The 12519-nt window shown below is 38.2% G+C and overlaps 1 protein-coding gene across 2 annotated transcripts in view; it reads right to left on the minus strand.

Annotated features, from left to right (window-relative positions):
• Window positions 1–522: 522 nt before the first annotated feature.
• The window catches only part of SNTB2 (syntrophin beta 2), a 108591-nt gene continuing 96594 nt past the window's right edge, over window positions 523–12519 (minus strand). The window contains exons 6-8 of one of the 2 annotated variants that reach the window (XR_012374616.1): window positions 10287–10471; window positions 5053–8048; window positions 523–2952 (exon numbers count right to left, since the gene is read on the minus strand). Coding sequence is in view for 1 of the 2 variants with exons in the window: in XM_025888887.2 (XP_025744672.1) it covers window positions 7956–8048; window positions 10287–10471 (278 nt within the window). In the remaining variant the exon portion in view is untranslated. Of the gene's footprint in view, window positions 8049–10286; window positions 10472–12519 lie in introns of both variants that reach the window. The other variant, XM_025888887.2, reaches the window with a different exon arrangement.

Below are 12519 nucleotides of genomic sequence, written 5' to 3' on the forward strand. Positions count from 1 at the left end.
TGATCCTGGAGTCCCGGGATCGAGTCCCACGTCGGGCTCCCTGCTCAGCGGGGAGTCTGCTTCTCCCTCTGACCCCTTCCCTCTCGTGCTCTCTCTCTCTCATTCTCTCTCTCTCGAATAAATAAAAAAAAAGAGTTTGGAGTTGCCCTACATCTGCTTAAAAATGACACCAGAAGAGACGAACGCCACATGTGGTACTGGATGAGATCCTGTGCCAGAAGAGAAAAGGAGACTTGCTGGGACGACTGGCATCACGTGAATGGGGTCTGTGGCTTGGGTGATAGTGTTGGGCCGGGGTTCACTTCCCGGTGGGGGTAGGGCTGAACGGTGGCAGTGCAGGAGAGCGTCGCTGTGTTTGGTGGGACACACTGAGGACTTAAGGGTGATAGAGCAACATGTAAGAGAAAGACAGGAGGGGAAAATGGAACAAATGTAAACTTGGGTGAAGAGGAGATCTTTGTACTGCTCTTGAAATATTCAAAATGGTTTGAAACCATTTTAAGGTAAAAATAAAAGAAAAAATACAAGTCTAAAAGCATTTTTTTATTTACAGTATAAAGGTTACAAAGGTATATATGTATTTATATATAATACCCTTAAGTTACAAATTTTCATTGTAATGTACAATGCTGTATGTTGATGTGCAACTCAAGGGGAAGTGTTGTTTATGCATTTATATTTATAGAGTACACATAAAGCTTTTTTTAATTCTCAAGAACACAAATACTGCCCTGTTTTATGCCATAAGTTTTGATTTGGTAGTCTGGTGATACCAGAGGATTTGAAAACTAAATTTTAAACAACACTTAAAAAGAAGTCTTGTTTAAATACAGGGTTCTAAAAAGAAGAAAAAACCAGAATATCACATTCTTTTAATTTCTTGTAGAAGTATTATTCTAGCTTTCGAAGACTTAATATACTTAACAAAAATGAAAGTTGTGTGGAACAAAATACATACAAGGGGGTATAATCAGAATTTGCCCACAGATTAGCCAAAATAGGCCTTCATAGGTAGTGGTTTGCCACATTATCTTCTAGAAGACCTTGGGTCTGGTACCAAAAGGGAAACATTCTTTGGGCACCAAGGTCTTACCATGCTGAACACATCCAACAGATTGTAAACATAATACTGGAGTCTTATGCTGGAGAAAAAAAATACAAAACTAAAACCGGTTCTTGTAATCAGGGTAGACTTGCTACAGGTGTGAAGAATATCACTGAGATTGATGATTGTGCAAAACCCAAAACTTGGTTGAAACCATTTCCTCTCCCCCAAATTTTAGCAATTCACAAAACAGGTGAAAAACACAACTGATACCGTCTCAAACAGGACTAAGATAGAAGGAAAGCACTTCTGCCAATCTAGGAGGAACAGACACTTTCACGACAATACTTATGTTCTGGTTCCAGTAACAGAATCATTAGCACCTGATTGTCAAAGGGTAGGTTTAAAGGAGGAACACACTGAAGGCAAGACCTAATTTGTGTGCACTACTTTGGGACGCTGGAAAACAAAGGGGAAGGAGCCCACGTTACTATGTGCCCTGTGCCGTTCCAATCACAGATGACTGAGGTACTTTCTGGGTATGATGAAGGATGCTGCCTTAAAAACTGACCCTAGTAATAAATGGAAGGCAAAATGGATGGAAGGGGGCTGTCACTGTATGAAAATTATGGAAAAATTCATCTAGCCTCCCTTGTTTCCTTTAGGTATCCTTTTTATTGAGTTTGAGTGTCAGAGTGTTCTAGAATAAGTGGAATTTTGCTAGGTTTAAAATATCTTTATTTTGACACACCATTACAGATAAATGTTCCTTTTACCATGGATAAGGACTTTCAGCAAATGAGATGTTTAAAGGGTGTAAGTGTGGAAATGCATGTGTCAGCACAATTTAGAAATAAGGGTAGATGAAATATACATTGTTTTGCTATTTTATAGTTTAAAAAGCATTTCTTTAAAAAGACTTTCTTGTTGATCCACTTTGGGCAACAGAACTTAAGTTTTGTTATTGTTGTAATTTATTCCTAGGGATATTCTACACTGTTCTTCCCAAACTAAAGTCTAATTTTTTTGAAAAGATTTTTAAGTAATCTCTACAACGAACATGGAGCTCAAACTCACAACCCCAAGATTAAGAGTCGCATGCCCCACCAACTGAGCCAGTCAGGCGCCCCACTAAAGTCTAATTTTGCATTAAAAAAATTAAGCATAATAAAAAGACTGACCTACTTAAATGTGCTTGGAGTTCTTTCATGTTGGCATGCACCAAAGACCAAGCATCATTTTAAATGTTTTCCAGTCAGTCAGGGGAGCAGAACTGCAGAGGTACTTTGGTAAAAGTATGAAGTGGTTAATTACTTAACCACTGATTGATAGATAGATGGCATGGTGTAAATGAGAAATAATGGATTATGTGCTACTTGAGGGCAGGAACTTTCTTTTGGACCCTTCAGAGTACCTAATAAATGCTTATTAGATGAAACAATACTTGAATTAATATGTCATTAATTAGCCTTGCAGTTTCAGAGTTCCTCCAGGCCCCCAAAGAACATTGTCTATTCATAAGAGACTTCTATCACTTTGGAAGAGGTGACAGAGCACTCAGGTTCCAAGGGTATAATATGTGACTGGCATAAAGAGGGACACTAAAACAAAGCATTTGTGTAAATAGCATGGAGGTAAGGTAACAACAGAAATAAGGAAGGTACTAGGAATCTACCAGGGTAGCTAATCTTACAATATAACAAAGCATCGTTTCTCTATTATAGCTTTTTAGCTTCAACCAATCTATTTTGGAGCAATTCAAGAATTAACAGTTCGGATGGCAGGTTTTTGTTGAATATAGCCAAATGTTCATTAGAGAGCAAGGATCATTTGCAAATGGCATTTTTTATGAATCACACCAAATGTAGATTCACTTTCAAAACTTAAGTCTGCTTTGGTTCAGTCACCTGAAGTGGGAAGAATAGGGATGGCAAGAGATTAAGCTCAAGTTTATCAGTTTTGAAACAAAAGAAGAAATCTTATTAAAATATTTTGTTGAGTTAATACATAAAAACCATTCTTTTAGTTGGTAGTTTAGCTACTGTAAAAAAAAATGACAATAGATGTACAGGTGTGCTCTATGAACATATTTTTGGTACCTTATTTTAACTTGAAATTCTATCCTTTGATAGAATGAATCTGTATCATTGATGTGCCAGATCTATTTTTTTTTTTAGAGAAATGGTTTCAAATCTACCACTAGCAGTCTATTTCCAGCGTAAATTTCACTTATCATTATGTGATAGGAGTAGCTATATTGCTCAAAAACACATAATCCTGATACACAACATAATTATTTTATAATTGTCTGTCATCACACATTTATTGTCTATATACCCAGCACAGGGAAGGAGACAGCTTTAAAAAAGGAGGGAGGGGAGAGACTGCTGCTGTCAGTTTTTAGACAGTGTGTAGAAAGTAAAGGAATTCTAGATTACCAAGCAATCTTGGGAGAGAGAGAGAACAGTAGCAAATGGTAGATTCCTCTGCTTTCATCTTCAGGAGGGGGAATAAAAAAGCCACAATAACAATTTAAATTTAACTGAGATTTCCAAACTTAAGAAAGAATATAATATAATACCACCTGGCACATTATAGACCTGATAGAGACATACATACAAAAGAGTGAATATGATTATGGTCAAATTCAACTTAAACTTAGAGTTTAAGCAGAATCCCAAATTTTCTTTTCTTTTTTAAGATTTTATTTATTTATTTGACAGAGACACAGCGAGAGAGGGAACACAAGCAGGGGGAGTGGGAGAGGGAGAAGCAGGCCTCCCGCTGAGCAGGGAGCCCGATGTGGGGCTCCAACCCAGGACCCTGGGATCATGACCTGAGCAGACGCTTAAGGACTGAGCCACCCAGGCACCCCTAGCAGAATCCCAACTTTAAAGAAGTCTCTTTTCCTTACATAGATACTTGATCAGACTAGAGCAATCTGCTTTGAGACCAAAGAGACCTGGCATTTTACTTCTTCATTAGCAATTGAAAAAAGATAACCTTTGGCTTTCTACCCAGCCATTCATTCGGGGCGTCAATGATGGATGGCAATGACAGGGAAATGTATGCTGGATATCTGGATAGTTTCAATATTATGTACAATCAATAGCTTATAACCAGTGAAAATAATAAGAACAAAGTTCAGCGTAAGTGTCCAAGATAAGATACAAAAAAGCAGAGAAAGTGCTTAAGTCTACAGGTCTTCCCTGAAAGCTTCAAAAATGTTTAACTTTTAAGTAGGTAGGGCTTTTAATAGAATTTGCATAGCAGCTTACAATATAATTTGCATTAAAAATGGAGATTCTTCCATGTTTTTGAAAACATACAAATATATCCACATGCACATAAATTAAACAAGAAGACCTGGAGGTTCTCACAAAATTAAAAAAAAAAATCCATTGTAACCTTTTCTCAAAAGTGGTCACACTTTTGTCCATCAAAACCATTTAAAGTGAAAACTTTTTCTAGGAGAAACATAATCTTGTCCAGATTCCACACAGTTTAATTTTTTTTTTTAAGAATAAATTTTGGTTTATTAGCTAAGTGCATTTCATCAGCTGAAAAAAGCTTTGTTACCATTCTGCTTAGGAACATAAATTAGGAAAACAAATAATCAGTGACAACTTTAATCATTTGTTGGTTAGATTTTTCCACTTATAAAAATATAAGAAATAAATAATTCAATCTCTCCTGCCATCCAATAATGTTCCATAACAAAGTTTATGAGGGTACAGCTGACAAAAACAGGCACTATCAGACTTTACCTAGCCTAAAAAGTGCTAAAACATGGCTTTAAAAGAGGTGAATGACATTTAAAGTAATATTTTTGATTGCTTGTACATGTCCCAATATTTAATCTGTAACTGTCTACTAGGTAGGTGAGTTTACAGTTATAAGTATCTAATAAATACTGTATAAACATACATTAAAGTATTTCTTCATATAAAATATTAGATATTAATTTCCAGGTAAGGTTTGTTTGATAAATTCAGGAAAGGGCTTACCTTTTTCAGAAAAAGAATAACTGAGCCTTTTCTTTCTTTCTTTCTTTTGTTGGTTCTTTCTTTCGAGAGGAAAGGGAGAAATTTTAGGGAATGAGGAGGAAGAATTTTCACATGCCAATTGGCTACTTGTAGACATCTGTGTGGAATATGGAAAGATGTCTAAGCCCCAGGTCTGGAGGGGAGCTGAGGGCACAGGAAGTGGGTCCATTGGGATGAGGTGGACACTACTCTGCAGCTTCTTTTCCATTCTACACATGGAAGCCCACAATATTCTCAGCAATTTTCCTAATTCAAAATGAAAAAGAAATGACAAGTTAAGCTGTTCTATAAAAGGTGTGAAATACCCCAAATGCCCATTTTTAGTTAAAATAATTTGCCATATTTTGGCATCTTAATACAAAATACATATTTATCAAGGCTGTCTTATTCATAAAAAGCACTTCATTTGTGGTTTGAAAATTCCATAAACACACTTAATTGAAGAACAAGCTGGTTACCCATGATTGGAAAGCTGTTGATGTTATACAAGCAGCTTAAGGCTCTTGCTCTTGGGGGTGCTAGTGGTCAAAAGAAATCTCCCACACATTTTCATTTCACATTAAGACTCAAAAGATTTAAAAAACCAAGCTTGAACAAAATGAGCCAAAATGGCTCACACGCTTTACCTTCTCCTGCTCACATGTTCATCACACCTTTTTTAGAGATCTTTTTCATGAACTGATGAGCACGGGGGCTCAGAAGTTCTGCCTGAAAAAATTCTCAGTGGCTTAGCCTTTCACACTAACCAAGAAAACCTCAACCACATGGCTTTGTTGCAAAATCTGTGACTGCATTGTGCAATTTTTCAGGTTAATAATGCTCTCACTGCAAAGAGTGTCTAAGCTCCCTTATCTGAGGGTATTTATATGTTGAAATTCTGCTTCCAGAAATCACAGCTGGACCTTCAAGATATTTTTTTCTTCCTTTGCAAATTTACTTCAGATGGAACCAAACATAGGTTTATGAATCTTTAAAACATAAAAAAAGTTCTTGAAAGACATCCTAGTCTAGATTCCAATTTCCAGTTTTAAGTGGATCAAATCATTTATTTTTGGAACTGTAGCTGGGGGAAGAACAGTTACCAGTTATCTCTCCCCAGCCCCTGTGTGTGGTTAATCTCACTGTACAAGGGGAAGGAGGACTGACTTATGGGCAGAAAAAAGACAGTGGGGTTACAATGTCTAACTCAAACTCTCTGCTCATGAGTCTGCTCTTTCAAATGTCCCACCTAGGTCAGTCTGCACTCACACCAAACAGCTCAGGTTGTGCATTTATGGTTGTGGGGTTTTTCCTCCCTATATGGAGTGCTACCCTCCTCCACTCTCCAAAGTGCTCACATCCTCTTATAGTACTCCTAATAAATCTAGTAAGTGAGAACTATTCCTAGACTTTTCTTCAGAGAACATCCAAGTCAATATTCCCTTTTCTTTCAGATCCGGGGACTGCAGTAATCTTGACATTTTATATAGCTATTATCCTATTTTAAATGTTTTCAGATATATACCTCCTTCATAATTAGGAAAAACAAGCTGAGTGTGATTCTTTAATACCACAAAATCAGCAATCTTACTGCTACTAAGTCGTAATGATGACATCTGGCAATGCTTAGCAAAATCCAGGTAGCTGTTTCGTGGTCTCGTCACCGGCCCACTGTAGAATGCGTTACTAAGCCAACAGTGAGTCTTGAATTAGCAGCTGCCTATCCATGCCACTCTGCTGCCACAAAGGGAGAGGACAAGGGCCAGGATCCAGCATGGGCTCACAAAGCCCAAGGCAACTCCACAGGATGTTTGTGCTGAAGAGCTGGCTTTACAGAGCCTACTCTTTAAACAAGAAGGCTCTCCAAGACTTAGCTTCCTCAATGAGATCTGCCCACTAGAAAAGATACTCCTAAGGAAACCCATCTCAAAGACTATTCCTCAAAACTAAGATGGATGCTCTCCCTGGAATGGCAGTGATATCCAGTTATTCAAATAGTGACTAATAAAGCTCCACTAACCCTAACCAAAGGCACATTTGGTAAGCAATAAAAAATGGCTTAGGCTAAAATGAGGATTTTCTTTTAAAAGAAATCTTATCCCCTGGCTCCTACCAAAGATAAATCAGAAAAATCTAAAACAAGCAAACCTCTTCTTTCAAATCAGTGGTTTCCAACTTGGTCGCCACTAGAAAGGGAGTGGAAGGCAAGGCAAATCAAATTTCATAAGTTCTAAGTCCTAAAGTTAGCACTTATGAGTGGCAAAGCTCGTGATGCGGTAGGAAAGTAATGGCCAGGGTGGGATGCAGGAGAGCCAGGACAGATGGGAGAACGCTTTGGTGTGCAATTCAAGGACTTCCTAGGGTGGAAGGATTATGACAGTAAGCTCCAGAAACACATACGACCTATCTAGAATGGCCAAGAAGCACAGGTGTCTGTAAACTAGCACGTGGCAAGAGATGGCTGAACTAAGCAAGATGTCAAGGCTAAGCTTGGAACAAATCCTGTAGGAAGAAGAAAACGAAAACAACTCTTGGATATTTGATTATGTAAAAAAAAAAAAAAAAAAAAACCCACAACGAGCCATCCTTCTTCATAGGGGAAATAAACCTAGTGACTTAGAAACCACATTAGGAAACGAGGCAATAAATCAACAGCTTTGTTTGGAGCTTATTAGAGTCCTAGAATTTCTGGCCAAGGTAGCTTGTGAAAGGCAGGCTCTTCTTTAAACATGGTTACTGGTCAGCAGTGATCTGCAGGTCCTTGTCAAGGCACTGTGCTGGAGGGGAGAGCAAAGAGCTTTCTTTTTGTGCTTTTTTTTTTTTTTTTTTTTTGAGGTGGAAATACTTCTTGTGACATTCACGACTCTTTTCTGATTTTGTGCTGCTCATACGAGCAGTCCCATGCGAGTGACTTTGGCTGACAAGAACGTGTGCAACACAAATACGATCGGCTTCGGACAAGAGTGCAGGTCCATGGTCTGTGGGGAAAGCATAAGAATTATCACTACCATACACAGAAGCTTTCATAAACAGACATAAAATAAACAAATTTGGATGTGATGTTCTACTTTTTAGAAAGAATGTAGATTAAAAAGGTGCCGGATTTATGGAAACATCTCTCAGGAACTCAAAGCTACAAATGCAAAGTATTCTCTGAAGTAAGGTCATTCCATGTAGTAATGACACACTAGTGTGAGCCTCCATGTCACAGTTAGGAGAAAAGTGGTGGGGTGCTGGATTCCACCGTGCCTGGTAGGAAGAAGTAAACAGTAGAAGATGGAAAAGAAAGAGGAATACCCTATATGGAGACCGTTAATTATGATTATATTCCCAGCGGGGGATCACAGTGAACTCAGCTGAATGTGACTATGGATGGGTATGATTTTTGGTATCTCTCATAGGTTTGTGGTGGGAATGACAACTCCTGAGGCTAGTTAGGAGGGATAGTCATAGCTTCCTAAGCTCAGGCGTCTATCTGGACAGCTGACACCAGGTAAACAAGGAGACCTGCCATCAGGCTGCGTGAGTCAAGTGATTCGTCAGTCATTGGCACTGATGCAGAAACCAGGAATAGGGCATAGTTAACTATGCCTTTTAAAGAAAAATATAACTTTATTCAAAATATAAGTGACAGAGCACGAATTTCATCATTAAACTTTGTATATATTAAGTATAAAGCAGGGATTAAAACTATATAGCCAGGAATAATCTAATACATAGCTTGCTAAATGACAACCGCTATTAATAACTGGTTAATTTAACAGAAGTTAATTTAATAGAAGCATTTAACTCTAATGCTTCAGGCTTTTTTTTTTAAATATGTACATATCTTTATTTCCCAGCAAGGTCAAATATACCAGAGATATAGACACAATGGTTAAATCCAAATGATTTTAAAGTGCTTATTGGATTCTTGAGGCCCTTAAAACACTCCCTGATCTAATCAAAGACCCTTGGGTGGGAAATCAGTGATTTGATGCTTCAGAGTATACTTCCTTCTGAGGGATGTGTTTCTCATTTCTTTTTTTTTAAATTTAAATTCAATTAATTAACATATAGTATATTATTAGTTTCAGAGGTAGAGTTCAGTGATTCATCAGTCTCATATAATACCCAGTGCTCATCACGTCACATGCCCTCCCCAATGTCCATCACCCTGTTACCCCATCCCCCTACCCATTTTCCCTCCAGCAACCCTGTTTCCCATGATTAAGACTGTCTTATGGTTTGTCTCCCACCTGCCTTTGTCTTATTTTTCCCTCCCTTCCCCCATGATCCTCTGTTTTGTTTCTTAAATTCCACATATGAGTGAGATCATACGGTAGTTGTCTTTCTCTGATTGACTTAATTCGCTTAGCATAATACCCTCTAGTTCCATCCACATCCTTGCAAATGGCTGCTTCAGGCTTTTGAAAAGCCCTGGTCCATGGCCCAACCAAAGTCTCCTAAAGTTTCATCATTTAAAATAAGATTTCTAGACATGATTTCTTATTTGGAGGTTAATATCTCTCAGATCTCTTTCAGTAATAAAATGTCAAGATTCTGTTTTGCAAATTTCCACCTATGGTGATTGTGTCAATAGACATAATATTTCATGTATAATACTTGAACTACTGGCTCAAAACTGGTAAGACAGAAAAGGCATTATTTTACTCCTTTATCTATCATAATTTATGATTTCTGAAGTACACCTGACACACCTCTGTGGTTTCCTAGGGGAAATCATGAATTCCTGCTGATCTTTCCTTTAAAAGACAAGGAGATTAAAAAAAAAAAAGATGGCTGTGTGAAGATAGCTCTGTATCTTTTTTTTCTGATCAGCAGAATTTCTGTAGTTACCAACTCATTCTATCACTTTTAACTCATCTCAACCAACTATAATAGTAATAGATAGAATTTATTTATTAAAGTTTACCAGCTTTTGTATTTTATAGCTCATATTGATAAAAGCCTATTTCTTAAAAGGGCTATCCATTTTTTCTTTCTACCATTCAAACAAAACTTTTTAAAAAGGAATGATTTCCTAATATGGGGAAAGAAAAACATATACACACATACATCCCAAACCCAAACCCAATACATCTTGAAAACCGAAGAACAATTTCCTGACTCCAAATGGACTATCAGTCCATAATTTTCTATACAAAAGGTAAGAAGCAATGAGAAAGAAAGAAAATACCTATTAGAGTAAACCTGGTTCCCAGAAACATTCTTACCAGTTCTCCCTCAGGACCACCAAAATCCAGATACAGATTTCTGATGCCATCATCAGCAGACATTTTCAGCCTTTCAAAGGGGTAGCGGTACAATATGCTGCTGGAACCTCCATTTTCCTTGGAGATAGTGAACCCATTTTCATAGTGGACAGTGAATCTTACCTCTTGGCCATTTAGCGTGCAGCCTATTGAAGACAAGCAAAAACCATCATTAATGGCACCTGGGTGGCTCAGTCAGTTAAGTGACTGCCTTTGGCTCAGGTCATGATCCCGGGTCCTGGAATCAAGCCCCACATCTGGCTCCCTGCTTGGTAGGGAGTTTGCTTCTCCCCCTCCCCCCTGCTCATGCTCTCTTCTTTCAAATAAACAAAATCTTAAAAAAAAAATAAAATAAAAAATAAAGTTACCACTGCAGTTATCAAGTGGAAAATGATTCTTCTGACTTCAACAAAGGAAAAAGAACCTTTTCTTGAGAATGTGTGATACCTAACTTATTTGGAACTCCTGTTCTGGTTGCTTGGGTCAACATCTTGACTGAGATGAGAAAGAGATGACCATAACTCTCCAAGACATCTGATCTGATTCAGTTCAATTCAATGAGTATCAATTAAACACTTGTGCTGAGAGTAGGCTGTGCATGGTATTGGAGAAGTAAGAGGCATGGTCCTTGCTCTCGAGGACTTCATAAACGAATAGGCATAAACATGAAATCCCTAACTTTGTTAGGTAGAATGTATAGAGCACAACTAAACACAGTAGCGTGAATAAGGCCAAAATCAAGGAAAAGTTTCCTGGAGGTGACAGTACATCAGATAGGCCCTAAAGAATAGGTCAAACTGGTAGGCAGTGAAGTAGAGAAAGGTTTCAAGCAGGCAAGAAGAAAACTACCAAAGGAGAGATGGCAGAGATGCCTTTTAGGGGCAGTCACATGGTTTGGTTGGTATTTCGGAAGAGGATAAAGATGATGTTTATTATCAAAGGTAAAGGCTATAGTTAGCGAAAGTCATACTGTCAGTCCTATCAAAGATAAAATTCAAAGGACTGATCTGAATTGACAGGGAACAAAATTTGATCATCAAGACTGACACATGTCTTTTCTCAAGATTGGTGAAGTTTCTGTTCCACTAACATCTGAGCAGTATTGTTGTTAGTACAGGCGCTACAGGTTTGAGGCCCTCTGACACCCGGGAATTAACAAAGCCCTTTGAGAGATGAACTTCAAATCACCTAAAAGATCAGAGTCACGCTATGCTTGGTCACTAAAAGTAGCTTCCAAACAAGCAAATCCTCCAGACCAATCAATGTATTCTTTCACTGCACTTGCAAAAACTAGTTAAGACAGCTCTGTGTTTAAAAAATAAGGAAAAAGAATAGCAGACAAATATTGGCAGTGCTACTCAAAGAAGAGAATTTTGGACAAAAGACTTTGAATATTAATTATCCTCAGAAAAAAACCCTCGGGAGGGGGAACATGGATAAAACTACCTACCTGTAGAAAGTAATTCAATGCAATCATCTCAGAATAAATGGCTAAGGGTTTGGAGGAAGAACAGACAGATCCCAATCAAAGCAAGTAGGGTACAGTTTTATTCTGTTAACATCCCTGAAGCTATAGTGTAGTCAAGGGGAGTGAGATCTGATGAGAAGAGAGGGGTCACTTCTAGTCTAGAAAATAGAAGCTCAAAGAACAAGGATCTGCTCAAGTTCTCGAAGCACTGGCTAGAGAAGGTGCTGTGCAGGTGGGTGAGTACTTCTGCCTGCAGGTGTGTCATTAGTGGGGCAAGAACAGGTGACTGCAGCTAGCAAAGGCAAGCCATTAACCCCTGATTCAACTAAAACCCTTTCGTGGGCTATAAATCCACTATGCACCTCAATTTATAGGTAAGTCAGTAAAAAATGTAATGTGCTGATTTTGCTTAACAGGGCTGTTACCGGAAATATAAAAAGACACAACAGCAGCATTCAAGGACAATCACAGAACATCAAATATTGAAGTTTAAAAGACAGAAAAAAAACTACAGTTTTTGAGGTACTCAAGGGAGGAAGATAAACATTTAGCACCCAGGAGTGGGGGGCTTTGTGTTCCTTTTGGAGGGTGCAATGTGGGTTTATGGTGTTCAGAGCCCAAGTTAGGGGAAGCAACTTCATGAACCTGGACCCAGAATAATCAGAAAACATACATGAAGTCCAGGAGAGTTGGGAATTATGTATTAGTCTGTTCATTAAATCATTT

This window comes from Callorhinus ursinus, unplaced genomic scaffold (assembly GCF_003265705.2).
Source record: "Callorhinus ursinus isolate GAN/ISIS: 27379988/994484 unplaced genomic scaffold, GSC_fseal_2.0 scaffold37, whole genome shotgun sequence".
Classification (NCBI taxonomy): Eukaryota; Metazoa; Chordata; class Mammalia; order Carnivora; family Otariidae; genus Callorhinus; species Callorhinus ursinus.